This window comes from Dunckerocampus dactyliophorus, chromosome 2, assembly GCF_027744805.1.
Source record: "Dunckerocampus dactyliophorus isolate RoL2022-P2 chromosome 2, RoL_Ddac_1.1, whole genome shotgun sequence".
NCBI lineage: Eukaryota > Metazoa > Chordata > Actinopteri > Syngnathiformes > Syngnathidae > Dunckerocampus > Dunckerocampus dactyliophorus.
In genome coordinates, this window is record NC_072820.1 from 12,735,633 (window position 1) to 12,759,471 (window position 23,839).

The 23,839-nt window shown below is 42.0% G+C and overlaps 2 protein-coding genes across 6 annotated transcripts in view; both read left to right on the top strand.

The window, feature by feature from the left end:
- LOC129177420 (calcium-binding mitochondrial carrier protein SCaMC-1-like) overlaps nt 1-17,624 on the top strand; it is a 29,151-nt gene extending 11,527 nt beyond the window's left edge. The window contains exons 1-12 of one of the 4 annotated variants that reach the window (XM_054768536.1): nt 9,337-9,470; nt 9,541-9,630; nt 9,749-9,958; nt 10,063-10,189; nt 10,412-10,499; nt 11,487-11,598; nt 12,716-12,874; nt 12,949-13,101; nt 13,175-13,282; nt 16,265-16,432; nt 16,514-16,664; nt 16,797-17,624. In XM_054768536.1, coding sequence (XP_054624511.1) covers nt 9,779-9,958; nt 10,063-10,189; nt 10,412-10,499; nt 11,487-11,598; nt 12,716-12,874; nt 12,949-13,101; nt 13,175-13,282; nt 16,265-16,432; nt 16,514-16,664; nt 16,797-16,978 — 1,428 coding nt within the window. In that variant the 5' untranslated portion in view covers nt 9,337-9,470; nt 9,541-9,630; nt 9,749-9,778 and the 3' untranslated portion in view covers nt 16,979-17,624. Of the gene's footprint in view, nt 1-9,336; nt 9,959-10,062; nt 10,190-10,411; nt 10,500-11,486; nt 11,599-12,715; nt 12,875-12,948; nt 13,102-13,174; nt 13,283-16,264; nt 16,433-16,513; nt 16,665-16,796 lie in introns of those variants that run through there. The other 3 variants (XM_054768535.1, XM_054768534.1, XM_054768537.1) reach the window with 3 other exon arrangements.
- Nucleotides 17,625-18,415: 791 nt separating this feature from the next.
- prkab2 (protein kinase, AMP-activated, beta 2 non-catalytic subunit) lies at nt 18,416-23,690 on the top strand. Of its 2 annotated transcripts, none has more exons than XM_054768543.1 (8): nt 18,416-18,551; nt 19,290-19,469; nt 19,542-19,699; nt 19,781-19,874; nt 21,425-21,539; nt 21,606-21,739; nt 21,814-21,882; nt 23,027-23,690. In XM_054768543.1, the coding sequence occupies exons 2-8, from the start codon at nt 19,311-19,313 to the stop codon at nt 23,228-23,230; spliced, it is 933 nt and encodes a 310-aa protein (XP_054624518.1). In that variant the 5' UTR covers nt 18,416-18,551; nt 19,290-19,310; the 3' UTR covers nt 23,231-23,690. The 2 variants fall into 2 exon arrangements, with proteins under 2 accessions (XP_054624518.1, XP_054624519.1); XM_054768544.1 differs by having other exon boundaries at nt 22,791-23,180.
- The last annotated feature ends 149 nt before the right edge of the window (nt 23,691-23,839 follow it).

The following is a 23,839-nucleotide window of genomic DNA, read 5'->3' on the forward strand; positions in this document are numbered from 1 at the left end:
CAAGAAAAGGAATAAGAACATCAGAAACATAAATACCAACAAATTAAGCAACAACAACAGAAGAGACATTAATACAAATAAATAAATAAAGTGCTATGAGTGTGTGCGTGTGTTGCGTGCGGCGTGTGTGAGTGCTTCATTGAGAAGCCTAATGGCCTGTGGGTAAAAGCTGTTCGCCAGTCTTGTGGTCCTGGACTTCAAACTCCTGTAGCATCTGCCTGACGGTAGGAGTGTCAGTACTTGCTGCACAATTTTTGCCGTTCTCTAACAAGCATCTCAATGGCAAAATTCACAAAGGTGTGTGATCCATGAATCGAACAATACAGAGTGGGCTATAAGTTTCCATATACTGTATAGGAAAAATAACCATTCATGTTGGACAACCATTTTTATTATGTGTGTATATATATATATATATATATATATATATATTTACATTATACATTTTCCTATGTATGGAAACTTATGGCCCACCCTGTACATTTCCTGGTTCAAGTAGAATTGGTATGTAAACAGGCCTCTTTCGTCATGCTGTTCACAATTTGACATTATGATGACCAAGATGACACCTAACAATTGATCAACAGTAGACCTCGATATAGTGAGGCTGCAAACAGGATGTTTGGGAAGTGGCTACTTGGGTTAAAGGCTGGGAGAGTCTGGAGATAATTTTTCGAGAAAAATGGCTCCTGCTGTGAATTTTTGTCGTTCAGCTTTTTGTTAGACAACAGCAAGTTGTGCAAAAAGTACTGAAACATTAGCGGTTGGTGTATTCAAAAGTTTAGAGAAGGTAAAGTTAAGTTTTACCTGTGAAGGTTACAGAGGATTTTAGGTTCATCCTGAAATTTCACCAAAAAGCCAAATATCCCTAACTTTGTACACAGTGTATATCTGCTTGGGGTGGTTTTAGCCTGTGTAAAAAAATAAATAAATACAGTATCAAAATGGCCCCTGAATTCTTTGATTTTTCAGTATGTGGCCCTGGTGAAAATGTTTGGACACCTCTGCCTTGAGACCTGGGAACATTTTGTGCCCAGTAAATGTCAGGTTATGGTAGTTTTAAAAGATTGACTCGTGTAGCCGAGTGAAATCTTTGATTTAAAATACTGTGCTTTTTGTTGTGAACATTCTCAAAACCTGCATTTATGTTTTGATGGAACTTATTTTTGTTGCGGTTGTTGTTGCAAGGGGGACCTTTTAAAGCGACGCACACAGGGAGAAACGCGTGTTTGCTGCCATAACGTGGACGTTTGAGCAGCTGAAGTCAGGGAATGCTGCTGTGTGTGCCCGCTAATATTGTGCCCTCCTTGCCATTGTTCCACAGAAAATAAATGTACAGATCCTGACTTGGTGTGTGTTCTTCAATCCGGATGCCATTACAAGTCTGCTACATAAAACTGGTGCCGTGACCCGGATCATCTGGTCAGCCGCTGCCGATCGCCGAGGTTCAGCTGTGAGCGTGTGACGCCTGTGTTGTAAAGTTGGTAGACCTGTGATCCTTGTTGATAGCTGAAGTTCATAATGGTATCCTGGAATTAAGAGTTTCTAGAATATTGAACACACACGTGAATAATCACATTTGTACAATCTACACAGTCCTGTGAACCTGTATCATATTTTGTTTTTTTTGATAAAACTGTACAATCTGTGTAAACATAACTAAGACATGACAGGCAGGGGTCTTAGCAAATTCACATTGTTTACACCTGTAGTTGGGAGAGGTAGGAGTTTGATAGGCACAAATGGGGTTTTTCAAAGTGAAACTGTAGATTTTGCAGATGAAGAGTCACTGGGAATTGACTCTATCCCTTGTCTTGAGCCCCAGTTTTCCACCCCAGTCGTGAGCGGTGAGAACACCACCCAGCAGCTGCGTGACTTTATTGGTGAGTTAGGGATGCAGATAGGAGAGTCAATTGCTAGTCGCTTGCTAACCAGTCAACAACAAGCTACCCCTAAACAGCCCTCATGTGATGCTGCCAATATAACAACAATGTCAGACCAAGCCATTGACCTGTCAAAAGTGAGCCTGATAGTCAGATCTGACATCAGAGAGCCGCCCATGTTTCGTGGTGAAGGGGATGACAAGTATTCCATCCATGAGTGGATTGGGAAGAGGAGTCTGTCGCTCACGGAACAGAGGTGTGAGATCCTGAATCATCTTCTCGGCAAAGCAAAAAACATCGTCAAGGTAGGGCTGAAGAGTAGTGAAACTGCTAATCCTGAGACAATCTACAGTATACTGAGACGCTACTTTAGCGAAACCCCCGGGTCCTGCTTGCCCTTGGCAGATTTCTATGCCACCCAGCCAAGATCCAAGGAGACACCTGTAGACTACTGGGTTAGGTTGAACACAGCGGCAGAAACAGCAGACAGATGTTTGAGACAGCAAGGAGGCAGGATGGATAACATGGATGCAGAAATAGCTGTCATGTTCATCAAGAACTGTCCTGATCCTAGCCTAGCTTGTGTGTTTAAGTGCAAACCCATTGCTAAGTGGTCACTCACAGAGGTGCAGGAGGTCATTGATGAGCACCAGAGAGAACAGCAAATGAAGAAAACAAGCACAGCCAGAGTAAATGTCCTTCAAGTAGCTACAGCTGTAACATCTGTTCACCCTCATGAGCCCGAAACTGATCATGCTCATGTTAACGCAGCCAAGCTTACTGTAACTAATTCACCCAAGCTAAGTGCAGAAGCTCCTTCAGATCCAAGCGCCTTGGAGCATGTGCTGAACATGCTCGAAAGAGTCTTAGAACAGAATAACCGGTCCACTTACACTGCTCGTTCCCATCCTTCTCCTCCAGTTCGCTTCGGTCCATGTCAAATCTGTGGCAGTGAGACTCACTCCACACGAGCACACTGTATGAGAGAGAGAAGGTGTTTCGGCTGTTTCAAAGCAGGTCACCAAAGAAGAAACTGCACCGCTGTTTTCCAGCAAGGCAGCCGCCCACCTGTCCAGGGAAACCAGGCCACTCACACCCGGGAGGGGACAGTGTGAGTGACAGTGATGAAACCCTCACGCCCGATGATGACATACAGTCAGTGTACATGGAGAGCTTAAAGCGTGTTGCCCCCGGTGTTACTGCACTTTTTCAGAACATAAGTACTCTTGATAAAGCTGACAGCCTGTTTTATGTAAATGCACAGATGGGTGGTAAGGTGCCATTAAAAGCTCTGTTAGATACTGGCTCCATGGCCTGCACCATTAGTGAAGAAGCTGCACAATTGCTCAAAGATGCTGGTTTAGCATTAGAGTCAAGCCATGCCCACAAGGACATCATGCTAGTTGGGTGTGGTGGAGTTCAAGTCAAACCCAAAAACATCTGTGATTTAAAAATGGAAGTGTATGGATGCACATTTGTTGTGCCCATTCTAGTAGTTTCTGGGCAGAAAGATCAGCTCATTCTCGGCACAAACGTCATCAAGTACCTACTAAGACAGTTTAAACAATCGCCCCGTTTCTGGCAAGTCCTGAGCAAGCCCGAGCCCACAAAGGCACCTGAAATAATGCAGTTCCTGAACATGTTAGCAGGCATTAACAGATGGAATGGTGACACTATGCCAGACTTAATTGGGACGGCGAAACTTGTGAAATCTGTGACTCTCTCCCCACAGCAAGAACACCTCGTTTGGGCTAAACTGCCCTCAGTTTCACCTCTTTCAGAAGGGAGTGCCATCATAATTGAACCAGTAAAGACACATATTCACCAGAAAAACATCATTGTCTGCAGGTCTGTTGCTACCATGAACAGTGAGAGGTGTGTCCCAGTCCGGGTTTTGAACACTGCTGATAAGCCTGTCACTCTGAAGCGCAACATGAAAATGGCAGATGTCTCCACCTGCATTGCCCTTGAGGATTTGGATATGCCTACTGAACAGGGGAACGCCACAATGTTGTGTGTGCAAAGTCAAGCAGTAAGTGATGAAATGACCAGTAAATCTGATGCCACTCCTGATCACTGCTTCTGTGATAGCATGCATAAACTGGGACTAGATGATCTAGATATTGACTCATGTGAAGTGTCTGATCTTTGGAAAGAAAAACTGTCCGAACTCATTCATAAATATGATGATGTTTTTTCAAGAGACAAACTTGATTGCGGGTTCGCAAAGGACTTTGTCCACCGCATTCACTTATCTGATGAGCGACCTTTCAGGCTCCCCTATCGTCGTGTCCCACCAGGCGACTACCACAAGCTCAGACAAGTCCTCTCAGAGATGGAAGAGCGTGAAATCATCACTAAGTCAAAAAGTGAATGGGCATCCCCGTTAGTGCTTGTCTGGAAGAAGAATGGTGATCTCAGGATATGTGTGGACTATCGATGGTTAAACGCACGCACAATCAAGGACGCACACCCTCTTCCCCATCAGGCCGATTGTCTTGCAGCGTTGGGAGGAAGTGCAATTTTCAGTGCAATGGACCTCACCTCTGGCTTTTACAACATCGCCATGGCAGAAGAGGACAAAAAACTGACGGCTTTCACCACACCAATGGGGCTGTATGAGTTCAACCGACTCCCCCAGGGCCTGTGCAACAGTCCAGCCAGCTTCATGCGTCTCATGATGGGAGTATTCGGCGACCAAAATTTCTTGACCCTTCTTTGCTACCTGGATGACTTGCTGGTCTATGCCTCAAATGAAGCTGAAGCGCTGAAGAGACTAGAGATGGTTTTCACTAGACTGCGTGCCCATGGTTTGAAGTTGGCCCCAAAGAAGTGTCAATTACTCAGGAGGAGCGTGCGCTTTCTGGGCCACGTTGTTGACAAAAATGGTGTTGCGACCGACCCTGATAAGGTCACAGCTATCACCTCCATGACTGAGTCGGATCTTATGATGGATGATGGAGTAACACCATCACAAAAGAAAATTAAATCATTCCTTGGCATGGTGATGTACTATCAACAGTTCATTTGTGACTGTTCCAAAATAGCCAAACCCCTATTCAGCCTCACCGCTGCCCCAAAAGGAAGGACTGGAAATGCCAAAGGTATAGCCGCTTTTAAGAAGTTACATTCCAGTGATTGGAGAGAAGAACATCGCAACTCATTTGAGCATTTGAAGACCGCACTCCTAGAGTCTGTTGTCCTTGCCCACCCTGACTTTAGCCGTCCGTTCATCCTGTCCACGGATGCCTCTCAAGATGGCTTGGGTGCAGTTTTATCTCAGGTCCAAGAAGGTGAGAGTAAGGCACGCCCCATAGCTTTTGCCAGCAAAGCCCTAAATCGCGCTCAGAGTAACTACCCTGCCCATCGCTTGGAGTTTCTGGCTTTAAAGTGGTCTGTCTGTGACAAATTCAGCCACTGGCTAAAGGGACACAATTTCACCGTGTGGACAGATAACAATCCCTTAACTTACATCCTCACGAAGCCCAAACTCAATGCATGTGAGCAGAGATGGGTAGCCAAACTGTCACCGTATAACTTCAATCTCAAATACATACCCGGTAGCAAAAACATTGTTGCTGATGCTTTGAGCAGGCAGCCCTTTGTCAAACCCCGTGTCTGCCAGAGGCTGATGACAGAGGAGTACGGAACCCTGTTAGAAGAGTCACATCAGATCCAGGAAAGTGCAGTGCATGAGATGTTCAGAACCAGCGCAAACCAACAGAGTGTGATGCACCTGCTTCAGGAGGGCATGGAGTGCTGTTCTCTGCCCGAAGAGGAAGTTGCTGCTATACTGGCTGGTCATGTAGAGTGGGACCAAGGTGCCAGTCAAAGGGTCGTCTCTTGGCTTGCACAGGATTTGGAACAGTTGGTTCCGACAGGCCAGAATGTCCTGCCAGTCTTCTCACTCCAGGAGCTCCAAAATGAACAGGAGAATGATGCCACCCTGTCACACGTCATCCCATTTATCATCCGTGGGAGGCGACCATCAAGGAGAGAGCGAGCCGGACTTTCATTGACGGATCTTAAGACTCTGAGTGTCAAGTGTTTTTGCTTTTCGCCGTGCTCCCCACACTTGGAGGGGTGTACCAACGCTGAACAATTAGGCAGGACTTCACTCAATAAGCCCAGACTGTTTCCTTTTTTCCTTTTATTTTCCAGTAGGTGAAAAACCTTAAAATGACAAACACCACATGATTAACATTTTATACCCAAGTACTCACAAATCAAATAATTATCAAAACCCACAGTAATGAACAATTAATACAACACAATTAATTATCAAACCCTTAAATATTAGCCATTACACAAGTACATGAAAATAGATTAAATTCTCTCCTTTTAAGTTAAAACAGATTTTAAATGAATTATTTCAGTGTGAATGCATAAAAATACATTTTTAACCACAGGAAACAATGAATTAATGGAACAAATTAAAGCCAACACAACTTAATAAATACCGAATTAATTAACCACAAATTTTACAGGCACATATTTACAATCCATATCTGATATAAAATGATTATCTAGCAGTGAACCAAGTGACTCATTTCCCCCACACGCAACCATTTACTCAGCCAACATTACACAAGCACCTTGCCCCACATTCCAATGCCACAGCAGCGCAACAAGTGCCGCACATCCACAAAGAAAATAGAAAGTGATCTTACCGGCTGTCTGTTCAGCTCTTGTTGGTAGTATTCTCACAGCTCTGTGGAGGAACTAAAACCTTTGTTCTGCTATATAGTGGCGTCTCTTTACTCTGCTTAATTTGACACAGCTGCGTAATTAGCGCGCTCGCGCACCAGCCGATTAGACGGGAGCGCTCACCGCTGTACCTTTCCATGAAAGTAAATTGGCTTTGATCATGTGACTTAACTGGCCGAACTAACGCCGAATTGTATAAAACCCCTCTCTAGTAACCTGGTTAAATACGGGAGTGGATGTGCGCTACCAAGTGCTCTCTTAAAGAAACCTGCGCTAATCTAAACAGGGTTCAGCCTGTTGCCGAGCGCGTCACAGGGCCGCTGCACTCGCGGGCTCGCGCATCAGCCGGCAAAACAGCTGATCGCCGTAACACTGAGACAGTGGCATAAATTGAAACTTCTTGACAGCATTCTTTACAGAGTGTGCAAAGACCCGTTGACTAGGAGAAAACGGTTTCAGTATGTGGTACCCTCCTCCATGGTCAGTCAAGTCCTGCAGGGTGTCCATGATTCCGCTGGCCACCAGGGTCAGAGTAGAACTTTGTACCTGGCAAGACAGCGGTTCTTCTGGGCTAGCATGGAGCGTGACATCAGGGATTATGTCAAATGTTGCAAACGCTGCGTCGTCAGCAAAACCCTTGAACCAGAAGGGCGTGCCCCGCTTGAGAGTATCAAAACCACAAGCCCTTTAGAGTTGGTCTGTCTAGACTTTTGGTCGGCAGAAGACTCAAAAGGTGGGACTGTAGATGTCTTGGTTGTAACAGACCATTTCACCAAGATGGCCCATGCCTTCAAATGCTCCGACCAGTCAGCGAAGCAGGTTGCACGGCAGTTGTGGGACAAATACTTCTGCGTCTACGGGTTCCCGCAACGCATCCACTCAGATCAAGGAGCAAATTTCGAGAGTCAACTAATTCAGGAGTTGCTGCAGATGGCTGGTGTGAAAAAGTCGAGAACCACGCCATATCACCCAATGGGCAATGGCCACACGGAGAGGTTCAACAGGACCTTAGGGAACATGATTAGATCCCTACCCCCCAGAGAGAAGCAAAGATGGCCTCAAATGTTACAGACGTTGACCTTTGCTTATAACTGTACAGCCCACGAGTCAACTGGGTATGCCCCCTTTTACTTAATGTATGGACGTATTCCTAAGTTACCTGTGGACATCATGTTCCACACTCTGGAAAAGGATAATGATATCGTAGACTATGACAGTTACATCAAGCGCATGAGGGACGACCTGAAGGAGGCTATCAACCTGGCTCAAGTCAATGCTGAGTCTAGCCAAAGACGTCAGGCAGAAATGTACAACAGACGAACAAAGGGTGTAGACATTGAGGAGGGAGATCAAGTCCTATTGGCAAACAGAGGTGGTCGTGGCCGTAGGAAACTAGCTGACAGGTGGGAGTCTACCCTTTACACCGTGGTTTCCAAAGACTTGAGGTGCCACACTTATCGAATCAGACACCCCGGCACAGGGCAAGAAAAGGTTGTTCACAGAAACCTGATCTTACAGGCCAACTTCTTGCCAATTGAGGTTGAGCACGACAGTGTGTCCTCCTTTGCTAGTAGTTCTGAGCAGAGTCGTGAACATCAAACGATCGGTGGAAGTGACCTCATTTCCGTGTCTGAGATAGATCGAGCAGGACGCACTGCCAGCTGGGTAACAGAGACCATCCCCCCAGTAGATCCTGCTGCAATGGAGAGCACAGATGCCATTCTCCCTCAAATGCCTATTGAGACCTCAGAACCAGCACCTCTGAGCCCACAGTCTGACATTGTTAGTGTTCGTGTGAGCGTCGAGCCAGACAATCCAGTGAGCCACATTAGGACGAGAGTTGGGCGGATTGTGAGGCCTGTTAATAGACTGATTCAGAACATGACACAAAGACACACAAAGTCAGGTAGCCGAGTCAGTGAGTTTGCCAGAACTTTGTTTTTATAGGCTGCTCTTGACCTCTAGTCAGTCAGTGTACTTCTAGTACAGCTTTTGCTGTGGCTCAACGTTTAGTATTGGTTAGGTCGTCATTGTTGTAAGATTGTGTATATGGCACTTTCTTTAGCGTAGTGGGAATTTGAAGTCTGGCCAACTTCGGTATCCTACTTTCCCTTTATGTTGGGAGACATTCATGTCGCAGAGAGACGTGTGTATGAATAGTGACACTACCACTTGTTTTTTTATTTGAGCCACACTTTCATGTCACTTTAGCGCAGTTTTGAGAAGTTCAGAGGGGAGTATGTAGCCGAGTGAAATCTTTGATTTAAAATACTGTGCTTTTTGTTGTGAACATTCTCAAAACCTGCATTTATGTTTTGATGGAACTTATTTTTGTTGCGGTTGTTGTTGCAAGGGGGACCTTTTAAAGCGACGCACACAGGGAGAAACGCGTGTTTGCTGCCATAACGTGGACGTTTGAGCAGCTGAAGTCAGGGAATGCTGCTGTGTGTGCCCGCTAATATTGTGCCCTCCTTGCCATTGTTCCACAGAAAATAAATGTACAGATCCTGACTTGGTGTGTGTTCTTCAATCCGGATGCCATTACAAGTCTGCTACACTCGCGTAAAGTTGAAAAAAATATAATTTAGTGTTAAACAGCATTAGACTCTAGATTTAGGCTTTATTATACAACCCAGTGTCCACAATTACAGTACAGTATACTGTAATAGTCAAATACGGTACAAGTAATTACTTATACGCGATGAAACACTCCCCTCCAGTGGCCATTCACGGTACTCTGTGCGAGGAAACCCCACACTGCATGTGTCAATTGACACGCCTGTGGAGATGGAGAGATTAGGCCTCACATTTCCTGCTTTGTCTCCTCTGTAAAGCAAAAGTAAGAGCAAATTGAGCTCCGGGGGAAAATGCTAGAAGAAGGTCTGCGTCCACGGATTGTACGTATCGGCGCTTTTTGTATCTTATTAACGTCGTTGCTGCTTTTCCGCAGAAAATGCTGCGAATAGCAACGCAGCAGTCGTAGCTCCGCCCTCCATCACACTGCTGCAGTTGAACTGCAAGGCTTTGGAGTGCTTGGACGGTATGTTAAAAGATCCTAACAACAAACATCAGCGTTGAACAGCCCACTTATACTGTGTGTTGGTACGTATAACGTCGTGGATGTCTTCCGACATGGATTAATTCAAGCCATTTTGTAGCACGCTGCTTGCACTCCGACCTGCCGCACCATGATTCGGACGGGACCGAGTTTATCGCTCCCCAAAGCCCGGTGCTGGGATGCAGATCGTGAGAGGTCTTATCAGGACTTGTTTGAGAGGTTAGATGCAAATAAAGATGGAAAGGTGGATGTCGCCGAACTGCGGGCGGGCCTGAAGGCAATGGGAGTGTTCCGACAGGGTGCAGCTCAGGTACAACCACGGAGCTTATCTGTTGCATACTGGTGGAGCCTTTTCTTCTTTCTCAGACACTTTTGAAGAGAATGAGGCAACATCATTATTTCATGTGTTTGCAGAAAATTGTCATGACCGGTGACCAGAATAAAGACGGGAGTCTGGACTTTGAGGAGTTCGCCAAATATTTGAAAGAGCACGAGAAGAAGCTGCTGCTGACGTTTAAGAGTCTGGATAAAAACAACGATGGTAGGAGTTTGTTTTCCAGAGTTGCATCCACACACTGTTGATATGCAGCATCGTGTTGAACTTGTTTATTATTCTGGGGATCACGTATTGGAAATTGCACTGTTTTTGTAGAAAAAAGCCCTCTTCAGTTAAAGCTGGAAATCATGTCATCACACATTGAATGTTTTATAGCGTCCCCATTGTGGTGGTATATAACTGTCATTGCTATTATCTTCATGTCAGGGCGCATCGATGCCACCGAGATCCAGCAGACCCTTGCAGAACTGGGCTTAAACATCAGCAGAGTGGATGCCCTGAAAATCCTGCAGAGGTTTGCTTGCTTACCCACGTGTTTAACTCCACATATTTGCCACTAGAGTGAAAATAAGACTTATGTTTGCTCTTGTACACTCATTCATTAATACAAAACTTCCACCAACTGCACTGCATCCTTTCTAATATTCCGACCTTCTTTTAAAGCTAAATAATGCTGACCGAAACATTACAAACACCTAAGTATGATAGAGTGCAGTTGTACACCACTACAAATTGGTGTTTGTAAGCACTTCCGACAAAAATGCTTGACAAACGCGACCGGAGCACTCTGCTGTTTTTAAGGACCAACTGCAAAAATAAAAAATGCTTGTCAAAGATCCTCTAAATAACAGGAGCTTATAACAGTAACATGTCTTTGTAAATACCTACTGCAAAAAAACAAAAAAAAAAGACACTTGTCAAAGTTCCTCTACATGACAGGAGCACTGCTGTTTTTGAGGACCCACTGCCAAAAAACAAAAACGCTAGTCAAAAATCCTCTACAATGTAACAATGAGCAGGAGCTGCAAAAAATGCTAGCCAAAGAGCCTCAATATAACAGGAGCTCCCTGCTGTTTTAAGGATATACTGCATGGATGCTAGTTAAAGGTCTTCGAGCACACTACAATTTCCAAGGACCCACTGCAAAACATACTAGTCAAAGATCGTCTACGTAACAGGAAGTGCTCTGTTGGTTTCAAAGATTTACCGTCCTGCATACATGCTAGTCGAAGATTCTCTATACGACTGGAGCGTTCTGCTATTTCTAAGGACCTACCGCAAACAATAAAATAAAATCGCTAGTCAAAGATCCTCTGTGTGACAGGAGCACACAGCTATTTTTAAGGCTTTACTGCAAAAACAGTCTGAGATCTTGTTCGAGATCTTCTATATAATAGTAGTGATGTGCTCTTTTTTAGTCCTGCATTACACTGTAATGAAACAAACCATGGCAGTAGTTGAATGTGTCTTTGTGTGCGTGTGTGTGTGTGTGTTTGCCCAGTATGGACATCGACGGCACCATGATGGTTGACTGGAACGAATGGAGGGACTACTTCCTGTTTTGCCCCGCTCACAACCTGCAAGAGATCATACGCTACTGGAAGCACTCTTCGGTATGAGTCATTTGCGTACAAGGGAACAGTCCCCTCTGAAAAGCAGCTCGCAATGCAATGGAGTCACGTGCTGTGCAGTCGTCCTGTGATAGCTTTGTATAGATTTATTCTCACTGCAGTCAACATTTCAGCCGTCGCTTTGAAAGACTTTGACTGTCTGAAATAATTAGGTCAGAGCCGTTGCAGTGCTCACCCGCTAGATCTTAATCCAAATTAACAAATTGACTAGCTGGTTTGTTGCTGTACAGTATATCCTGCTTGAGATACTTATACATACAGTATCTCACAGAAGTGAGTACACTCCTCATATTTCAACAGCCTTTTTACTGCACTGTATCTTCCCAAGGGAATTTTGGTGTGGACGAACGTGACAGCCCCATGAAACGAAATGAACCAGAACAGAGATTGCGACCTCTGACCTCATTATTGTGGATGATATTTTCATATATTATGTAGACAAAAGTATTGGGACACCCGGCCATACAGGAACGGAGAAGAACATCATATAACATTTGAGAGGTCGGTTAATCCTAATGGGGTTCCGTGGGGTTTAGGTCAGGGTTCTCATGTTCTTCCACACCAAACTCGCTCCACCATGCCACTTTGTACACGAGAGCACATTCGCTAAACTGTTTCCACAGTCAGAGGTTTGTCTCAAAACTGTTTGTCCATACAGTATATTAACGTTATAACCAAATGTAGTGTGTTAGGTTAGAAAACAAGATAAGCGCTGCATTCTTCCCTATCATAGGCCCACATGACTGCTTCCTTACATTCAGTTACCTCTGCATCACTGTGTGTGCATGCATGTGTGTGTGTGCGCTCTTGCTTTTGGGAAAACACTGCATATGTTTATCTAAAGCGATGAGAGATTATAAGGAGGTCATTGTTTATAAAAAAACAAAGCTAAGTATTCTCCTCACTGTGTGGCACTTAATAGTGACCTTTAATGATTGTGTTCTTGTGTTGCTGTTATCTCAGGTTCAATGTTTAATAGTTTTTCTTCGGGACAACTTGCTGCAATCTTGTGACATCACAGCTGAAAATAAGGAAGTTGTCGTAACCTTTGTGATAGTCATGTGACTGGGAGTAACGTTAGTACCGTGCCCCAACGTAGGTGCTGGATATAGGCGACAGCCTCGCCATCCCTGATGAGTTCACAGAAGAGGAGAAGAGCTCGGGCGGTTGGTGGAAGCAGCTGGTCGCAGGCGCCGTGGCAGGCTCCGTGTCCCGCACTGGTACCGCCCCCCTGGATAGAATGAAGGTTTTCATGCAGGTAAGTTCACCTCTCATAAATGTATCTTTAATTTTAATAGGCAATGTAAGTAATGCTGCTTTTTAAACTCGCAGGTTCACTCCAGTAAGACGAACAAAATAAGCCTGGCAGGAGGCTTCAAGCACCTGGTATTAGAGGGAGGTGTCACGTCACTCTGGAGAGGCAACGGCATCAATGTTTTAAAGATCGCACCTGAGACGGCCATCAAGTTCATGGCATATGAGCAAGTAAAGCAGCCGTCCTCCTGAAAGCATTTTCTCTGGACTTACAACAATTAATATTTTGATCTCCCGGTTGCAGTTTAAGAAGTTGCTATCATCAGAGGGGGAGAATATTGAGACACACAAAAGATTTCTGTCGGGCTCGCTGGCTGGAGCAACAGCACAGACTGCTATCTACCCCATGGAGGTGACATTTATTTGGTTTTATTTGGTTTTGAGCAGCACAAAGCATTTAGAGCCGTCGATAATTTACAGACCTCATCGCGAGCTTTTATATATTACATTTAACCAAGTTGCTTATCTCAAGTAATATGTACTAAAATCTGAGATCTTTCAACAGAACAAGAGAGTTTGTTTATTTTAAGAAGTGTAGCTCAGATTTCAAGACATATGTAAGATAAGAAAATTGGTCTAACAGTAAGAAAACATATCGATAGTCAAAAATAAGTTGGGGTTTAATCAGGGGAATAGTAATAACTGTAATTGTCTAAAGTAGATTTAGAGAGACTGATCCATGCCTTTGTCTCCAGCGGGCTACACTACTGTAACGGCCACTGGTCACTGGACTCTCTAGAGGAGCTGTAAAACAGCTGCAGTACGTCCAGAATACTGCTGCTCAAGTCCTGACTAGAACCAGGAACTACAGCTCAGAGAATAGACTTTAAAACAGCTCTGCTTGTGTACAAGCCTCTGACATGCTAGAGCCATATGAACCCTCTTGGGCTATGAGAACCTGAGGGACTGATCTCCTGCTATTCAGTTTTATAATGGTGATGGTTTAATTTATTTGAACATGCATACAAGTTACAATGAAATACATCACACAATACAATTCGCATTTTCACATGTCCAAAAGGAGTAGGAAGAAGCAAAGCTTATTTAATCCTACCCCCCCATTCATTTCACATCAATTGCAATGCATTTATTCACTTCCTGTATTTCATTTGTGGCCTTGACCAGTTAATACATAGGAAAATGATAAGGTAATGTAACAATATGGTAATATAATTGTCAAGGTTTTTCCACCATCGTAATAAATAATAATCGGATGTAATAATCAGTATGATAGTAAATAAATAATAATCAATATAAATAGACAGAACATAGTTGGAATAATGGGTGAGTACTGACGATGCACTCACAAGAATGAAGGTTAATGAGTGTTGGAGTGGTTAGACATTGCATTTTGTACACAGTGGTTCAAGACTCTTCTTCCTTGTATTTTGCAAACATCAACTGCTTGTATTGTTTCTTGAAATCGCTCATCTTGGTGCGTTGTTTTAGTTCTTTACTCAATCCGTTGCATAATTTGATTGCACATACTGAAATGCTGTGGGTTTTTAGTGTTGTTCTCTCATGTAAGCGTTTTAAGTTTAGTTTTTCCCCTGAGATCATATTTCTCCTCTCTTGTTGAAAAGTATCGTATGACATTTTTGGGTAACAGGTTATTGTTTGCTTTATGCATAATTTTAGCTGTTTGAAAATGTACTAAATCAGAAAATTTTAATATTTATGATTGTAGAAATAGAGGATTTGCATGTTCTCTATACGCTGCATTATGGATTGCCCTAACTGATCTTTTTTGCAGTGCATTTAGCGAGTGAGGATTACTTTTAGAGTTATTAACCCCATATCTCTACACAGTAAGTTAGATATGGTAATACCAGAGAGCAATAAAGAGTATGGAGTGATTTTTGGTCAAGGACACATTTTGCTTTATTTAGTATTGAGGTATTTCTCGTCACCTCATGTTGTATATTTTTTATGTGAGGTTTCCAGCTCATTTTTTTCATCTATTATGATCCCCAAAAATGTAGTTTTGTTCACCCTTTCAATGTCCACACCGTTAATGTCAATTTGTATTTGCATATCCTTTCTGCTATTACCAAATAGCATTATTTTAGTTTTTACTAAGGTTCAAAGATCGTCTATTTTTATCAAACCATCTTTTTTAGTATAGTCATTTAATCTGTGATTTTTTTTTAGTTAGCTCGTGTGCCTTCTCCAGAACAAAAGGCAGTAGTATTGTCTGCGAATAATACTAACTTTGAAGTCTTCGTCACTTTACAAATGTCATTAAATTATAAATTGAACAGTTTTGGTCCCTGTATTGACCCCTGGGGTACTCCGCATGTAATATTTAAACTTCCGATGTGTATTCTACTAGATATCCTACATATTGCTTCCTGTTAGCTAAGTAGCTTTTGACAGAATTCAAAACTAATCCTCTGATTCTGTACCTTTCTAATTTTGTAATTAAGATGTTGTGATTCATAGTATCGAAAGCTTTTGTCAGATCCATAAATACTGCAGCTGCACACTTTCTGCGGTCTATAGCGTTGGTATTTTTCTCTGTAATTTCGATCAGTGCCATGGAGGTTGAATTGTTAGCTCTGTATCCGTATTGGCTGTCCGTGAGTAATTCATTCTTATTGCAAAATTTGTCAAACCTGTTGTTGAATAGCTTCTTGATAATTTTGGAGAATTGGGGTAATAAGGAAACTGGTCGGTAGTTTGTAAATTGATGTTTGTCTCCATTTTTGAAAATTGGAACTACCAGTCTGGAATGGAATAAATTACTGATGTACATCAGCGGGTCTACGATCTCATTGATAACCATTTTTATCGTTTCCATTTCGATTCCATTACAATCATTGATGTTTTTGGTTTACATTTATTGACGATATCTGTGATTTCCTTTTTGGTCACATCAGTGAAGAACATGGAATTAGGAGTCCTGTCTATAATTTCATTCCTTTCCTTTACTACGCAGAATTTTTGAATGTGTTCCAGTTTTGGTCCAATATTTACAAAGTAGTTATTAAACTTTTCAACTACCTCATTCATATCATCATTATTAGTGTTTGCATTCATAAAAGGTAGTCTGCTTGGTACTATTCCTTATAATTCTGTTTAGAATGCCCCAAGTTGCTCTAATGTTGCTTTTATTTTTGTTTTATGCTGCTAAAATCCAAAACTATTTTATCTGAACTTTGCTTTTAATTTAATTATTACTTTTATGTTTATGGAGTGATTTTAAGAAATTATTTTGGAATGAATTTATGTTTTATGGAATGAGTTTCTTTGTCCCTCTAGTCTGTAAAGCACTTTGTATTGCCTTGTCTACATATTGTGCCTTGCCTAAGGTCATGTTTTGTGTCTGATTTAGGTATTAAAGACGAGGCTGACACTGAGGAAAACTGGTCAGTATTCAGGAATGTTCAACTGTGCCAAGACAATCCTGAAGAAAGAGGGCATTAAGGCCTTTTACAAGGGCTACATTCCAAACTTACTTGGCATCATTCCCTACGCCGGGATAGACCTCGCCGTTTATGAGGTAGGCCTGCTAATTAATAACAAATTCCTCATGCGTTGTCAGCTCAAAAAAAACCCCTTGTTATCACATCTTTGTATGCAGACTCTTAAGAACGCGTGGCTGTCGTACCACACCAAAGAATCAGCCAATCCAGGAGTTCTTGTTTTGCTGGGATGCGGGACTATTTCTAGTACCTGCGGACAGCTGGCCAGCTACCCTCTTGCGCTTGTGCGCACGCGCATGCAAGCGAGAGGTAAATAGAGTGGAGTGTATTTGTTTTTAGCAACCACACAGCCAAATGAAAGCCATTTACTTTGACATGTTTTACTACAATCATGGGTATTTTCAGAAAAATGTTCTTATTTATCTATTTGCTTCTCCTCAGCTTCCCTGGATGCCTCAGACCAGCCCTCCATGAGTTCCCTACTAAAGAACATTGTAGCCAAAGATGGCTCTTTTGGACTCTACCGAGGCATCCTCCCAAACTTTATGAAAGTCATTCCAGCTGTCAGCATCAGTTATGTTGTTTACGAGTACATGAAGATCGGTTTGGGAATCAGCAAATGACACTGCAAGAACATTTCACTGTATAAAGCTGGATCACCTGAGAAGACTGGCATACATGGCATGACTTCCACCAGCTGACGCTGGACCTCTGTGGTCAGGAAGATGTATTGCACTCCATGATGGTCTGTTGTTAGCTTATATTCAAATTATTTATACTAAGCATGCTTTCTTTTTGTCTTCCTGCTGCTGAGAAATGTATGCTTTGTGCAAAACGATACTTGACTCAGAGAAACTGAACTATAACTGAATGCAAACATAAAACTGTGAAAATATAAAAGCTGATGTTTTTTTTTTTTTGTGTAAATCAATGAAACACACTGCTCCTACATTGCACTCCAAAAATGACACTTTGAGGCCCATCAACTGTCATTTAGCTGTTTAAAATGTAACCCCCCCCCCCAACAATTATTCTGTTTTTTATTAGTTACATATGCATTATAAATATTTGTGACATTACCATCCATCCATCCATTCATTTTATATGCCGCTTCTCCTCATTATTGTTTTAGTTTGTTGCTCTACCAGAATAGGGCATGCTGTACAACTGATGAATTCTGTAGCTCATATGCATTATAAATATTTGTGACATTACCATTATTTGTTTTAGTTTGTTGCTATACCAGAATAGGGCATGCTGTACAACTGATTAATTTTGTAGCTGTAATTTATGCAAATGTCAAAATATAATATTTTTTTAGTTGTTAGTGGTTGATTGGGAATGTTTGGGGGAAAAAAACCACCTAGAAAATTACCGTAATACTGATTATGTTTTAAGAAATTGCTTTTACGCTTTAACTCATGCTGACCTGTGCATTTTGTCTTCTGGTTTTGGGAAGCAGGTTGGCTAAATGCTATCATAACCATCCAGAATTCCCCCCCCCATCTTCTGGAACTATATAATTTGACTGTTTTTTTTCCCCCCTTCCACTGCATGACAAGCACTTGTACGTTGACTAACTGTCTGACTTTCTTATTTGAGAATAGATTATAATCATAACTAAATTTAAATAAGCATGTTTTATTCTATAAAGACAATAGTGCCGATGAGCCACTCTGGGTTCAGTGAAATGAAGCAATGCTGCCCCCGACTGTCAAAATGACGTGTGACGTTTACGTCATTTTACGTACAACACCTTTATTTACTAAAATTATTTTTTGTGATACAAAACACTCAGGGAATACTCACATATGTATGGAGTTTATAAATTATGTGGCTTCAAAATCAAAGTTCAATAACTTAGGTGATGACTGCATATAACGTCTGTTTGAAAGTTGTTCCTATAGAAACGGTTTTACAAAATAATTGAAATCCTTGTCTATTATAAAATAGAATTAACATGGCTCCAGTTAGGAAAGAAATGAACTTGGAGGGTTTCTCCACCCACCATAAATAAACAATGGAGTATTCTCTAAATATTTACACACACACTTTGGTCAGTTAAACGTAAGTGACGCCATGTTAATTATGTCCCTACCCGCGCGCCGTTGTTGGCACTGGCAGGCAGCACTAGTTGGTAAGGAGGAGGGTCTTCGACTGAAAACAGTCGGCAAATAAACACCGACAAGTGTCGAGGTGAGTTTACAGCAGTATGGTGTATAATTGTAACTTTTCTCGCCTTGTTGTATTCTACGCTTGACGCTAAAAAGACCAGAAAACGGCCTGGTATGACTTACCAAAGCCTGCGTTTTAGCTAGCAGCGCTTCAAGTAGCAGCTAAAAATACTCTTCATGTGTGGAGGTTACAACTGCAAGGATACACTGTCGTGCGTTGTGCTGGCTTCTTTGTGACTGGCTGTCTGCTTCTTGCCCTGAAAACACACAGACATAACAGGCGTGTTGTCAAATGCGATAGCATCAATGTTGAGCAATAAAGATCACCTTAATTTTACTGCCTGATCCCGTCGAAAATGCTCTTTGGTCATCATTACAAAGCAACTTGCCCTTTTCCGGTTGTTGTTCGTGATTGAAGTTGCTAAGGTGTCGTACTACTTTTACGGAATCATACTTTAAAAAGTACACCTTGCTGGTACCTCGAATTGTGCTACTTAAGCACATTTTCCATTCAATTAGTTGTAATCGGTTTCACTGTCAAAGCACCACCATATTAAACCTTTTAACTGTATAGGCAATTTTTAAAATAGCCATTTTTACATACCTAAATGTCATACAAGTCAAAACGATGATGATGAAACAATATGTGTTCCTGGCAGTATCTTGGCTTTGATGTGCGAGGAACGCTGAGATTGCTGAGCAGCCTAAACAGTGTTATGCATGATGTCAACAACTAATGCTAACTTCTCTCTTGTCTCAGTGGTGTAAGTAGTGCGTCGAGATGGGCAACACAAGCGACAGGGTTTCAGCAGACCGCCATGGGGTCAAAGCCCACCGGTCAGACAGCGCTGGGGGTCACAAGGACCACGAGCCCAGCAGCAAGATGGTGGACAGCACCGACGACCCCAACATCTTCAACACATACGGGCCTGAGTCCAAGGTTACTGAACGTGGAGCCACATCGTACAATACAAGACGGAATACTTCTTAACTTGTATTCTACTTCTTCCAGGTGCCAGGAGAGAAGGAATTCACGCCAGATTTGGACGACTTGGTGAAAACAGTGCCTCAGGCTCGGCCCACTGTCATCCGCTGGGCTGGAGGAGGAAAGGAGGTCTACATAGCAGGTTCCTTTAATAGCTGGAGCACCAAGATACCGCTCAATAAAAGGTAAACAAACCACATCGTGATGAATTGTCTGTTTTAGCTATGAGTGCTTTTATTAATATGCTGCTTCTGTTCTATGCAAAGCCACAATGACTTTGTAGCAATTCTGGACTTGCCTGAAGGCGAGCACCAGTACAAGTTTTTCGTGGACGGACAGTGGGTTCATGATCCCTCAGAGGTACGTTTCATATCATGACTCAAGTCGCGAACCACAAATTGTCCAAATGCTGTATCTGAGCTATACATTGCAATAGGGGTGTCTAAACTTGGCATATTTTTCACCTTTTTGTTCATTAAATATGCTAAAACCAAATCAGTGTAGATGAAGATATGCTGCAATAGTTAACTCATTCAATCCCAGACATTTTTCAAAAGACAACCCCTTCATTGTAGGCCATTTTAGACTATTTTTACTGATCTTTCAAAGCACACATAATATTGTGTTGTATGGCTATATAATCATGGAACCTATCAAAAGAAAGATTAGACTCCTGTCTTTCATCAGAAAAAAAGTTTCTTTCTGCCTTTTTCTATTCTTTAGTAATCAGCAGTGGAACATAGGTAAGCTTCAGGAAAATATCAGTTCCCGACTAGAAAAGGGAGTAAGTTTGTCAATAGATACATTTTTAAGCATAACTTTCACTTGGACACAAATACTTCTTGCTTTTGTGACAGCTCAAACATCTAAACAACTATACCACAACAGAAACAACACAAAAAAGGTTGTGTTAAATCAAAATAACAATTTTTTTACAAATATAACACCGTGAACTATTTGCAATTTTCACATTGAATTATGTGTCTGCACATGTGTGCGTTAAAATTTCCCTACAATGCGTAACCTTCTGCATGCTACACTCCTACATGCGCTCTCACTTCCTCCTTGTCAAGTGTGATTTTTTTAATTTCTTTTTTTTCCATTCACATGATCTCTGATGTGCTCTTATCAAATGCACTTCTGCCACCTTGTGGCCGTTTTTATGGCTTAAAATTGCTCTGAAAAATATTAAAAGACGTATACATATGTTGTTGGGATTGGGTGTTCTGGTTTATAAAAACATATAGCTTTGTTTGTTGTTGTTTGTATATAGCTTTGGTATTGAATAAGTTAAGGAAAAAAAGAGCCATTTCCGCCTTTTTCTTGTAACCTTTTATTATTTTTCTTTGCCATGTGGCCCTTAGTGCCTAGTCCTGTAGTCCCATTAGGACATTTCGAAGGCCAGTAGTCCTTCACAAGGGGTCCTGCATGGCGCTGGCCAACAAAAAACAAGCTGCACGCCACAAAATGGCCTTCGGCCCGGACTTTGTGCACCCCTGCATTACAGCATATATTGAACAAATTTATTGATGGATAGCCCCTTGAGATGGACCATCTCGTTTTCAAGGGGGTCCAACATAAAACATACAATACGATACAACCACACGGTCCAAAACAGCATACACAGGCCCAAAGCTACCACCCCACCCCCACATCATTCCCACAAGTACCCACACAAAGCACATAGTATAGTAGCAGCCATAGCAAAAATGTCAACATTAATACCAGTATTAGTAGTAATGGCGGTACTATGTAATAACATCAATAGCATATCACACCATTACTACACCGTCCACAGAACAGCAGAAGCTGGAGTGCAGGCTACTATTTAAGGAAATAGAGTCCAATGATCTTCTAGTGACTGAATCTGAAATATTGTGTCAAATGTTTGACCACGTTTTGTCTTTCAGCCAGTGGTGACTAGCCAGCTTGGTACTATCAATAACCTGATCCAAGTGAAGAAGTCCGACTTTGAGGTGTTTGACGCCCTGCAGGTGGACTCTCTGGAGTGCTCTGATACATCAGGTGGTTTTTTTTTTGGTCACTTTTATTGTTTAATTTACAGCTAACAACTTTGCTGTCTGTCAAAAGATTTGTCCAGCTCCCCTCCAGGTCCTTACAGTCAGGATCAGTACGCGTTCAGACCCGAGGAGCACGTCAAAGCTCCGCCCATACTTCCCCCTCACCTACTTCAGGTCATACTCAACAAAGACACAAATATTTCTGTAAGTTGTGCGTGTGGAGGCGGTCATTGTGTGTTTGTCCTGTTCTGCGCTTACATGCCCCTCCATCTTGGCAGTGTGACCCCGCCCTGCTCCCTGAACCCAACCACGTGATGTTGAACCATCTGTATGCGCTCTCCATAAAGGTGAGTACGTATAAAGTGGCGGCAGAACACCAGTAAATCCTCGGGTTATTTTGTGCCATTAAGGTTTTTTATTTTCAAGCCATTTTGGCTGTGTTGAATGACTTATACGAGAAGTTTGCCAGAGTGTTTTCATTTTTAAAACAATTGCGGAAGTGTTATTTCTCTTTCTTAAATTAATATAAAATGGAAAAATTACACAAAAATGGACATATTTGTCCCGATTGATAACCTTTGAAAAAGGACATTTTTGATCACATGATTTCAATTTCAAAATTGGCTTTCAAATTTTAATATCTTTGTTTTTCCCCCCTTCAAAGCTCCCATTTAAAATTTGACAACTTTTATTGTTTTCTGCAAGGGTGCCTTGCTGCTGAAATAATGAGTGTGTGTCACTATTGATGCTGATAAGGGTGTGCATGTGTGCCTTTTTACTTTAACTGAGCATACAGGTTATACAATTAGTTTTGGTTTATATTTTTCAGGCTGCGATTGTTTTAAAAGATTGACTTGTTAAAGGCTTTTCAGCAGTTTTAAAATATTGACTTATTTAAAGGGGATAAAAATACAAAGATATATTTACAGCAGTTTCGGGAAAGCGGACATACAGTAGAGTTTGTCTGACACTATAGTAAAAACATGCATGAAAAATAATGATTGCTGCCAATCACACCCCAAAATATAACAAATATTATATACTATAAACACATTTTATGCATTTAATATCATGTACTAAATCCAAAAAGTGATAAATATCTGTTTGTTAGTAGTTGTAGCAAGGCTGGTACACCAGTAATAGACCGAGGCTGTACTCTATTGTACAAGGCACTGAAGTTACATCAAGGGGAAATGAGTACGTACTGTTGCTTTAAGGTACTTTGCCACTCTCTCCTTTGGTGTTTTCCACGTAGGACGGCATCATGGTGTTGAGCGCAACTCATAGATACAAGAAGAAATACGTCACCTCTTTGCTGTACAAGCCTATCTAAGCCTCACCTTTGGGGAAAGCAGCATGTTGTTGTTGTTGTTGTTTTTTTGGGGGGTGACATTTAGCCAAATTGTGCACTTGAAACAAGTTTACGGCTTATTCATGGCAGTGGGCGTGACCAAGTATCACAACGTTGCGCCTCTGTTGTCTACATTTTAGGGCTATGGAATAACGGACGACTCCACTGTGGCTTTGACTGAATCACTGTGTGTGTGTGTGTGTGTGCGCGTGCGTGTGTGTGTGCGTTTGCTGCACTTTGTGATCATATGCATGCTGGTGTTAAATTCAAAGGGCATACTGAGACCAGTTAAACTACTGCAAAGAGCTGCAAAGTCAGTGTTGCTCGAGCATAAAGTGCAATAGTAAGTCTAATTTACTGTATGTGGAGTTCAAACAGATTGTGTTCTTGACAATGAGCTTTTATCTATGCAGTCTGACAGTGCAGTGCAGTTATCTTTCACTGTGTGTGCGTGTTTTTACCATATTTATTCAGGCAGGCGGTACTGTTACATGTGAGCATTTACTTACAAAAAGGCGTCCAAATCAGACATAAACAAAAAGTGAAGATGTGCCGCGAGCGACGACTCCTGCTGTTTGTCAATTTTTATTTTTTTTTTTTTTTTTACAAAAATGAGAACATGCAGAATCTCGCTCACAGGGAGCACGGACAGGCGTCAGTGTTTCGGAGCTGAAAACCACCAAAACTTGAATTTTACAGCCATTTATGAATGTTTCCAAATGCTTTGCCATTGTAAGTGTGAAGATTATTTGCACAAAGTTGTATTTGTTTAAAAAATAAAGAGGGAAAAGTTTTAGTAACTTGTGCCTTTTTGTGTATTTTGTATTCTTATTAATATTTTGCATATGGGATAGGCTCCAGCATACCCCCGCGACCCTAATGAGGAGAAGTGGTATAGAAAATGGATGGATGGACAATATATTCTAATAATTGTACAAAATTCACAAAACAGT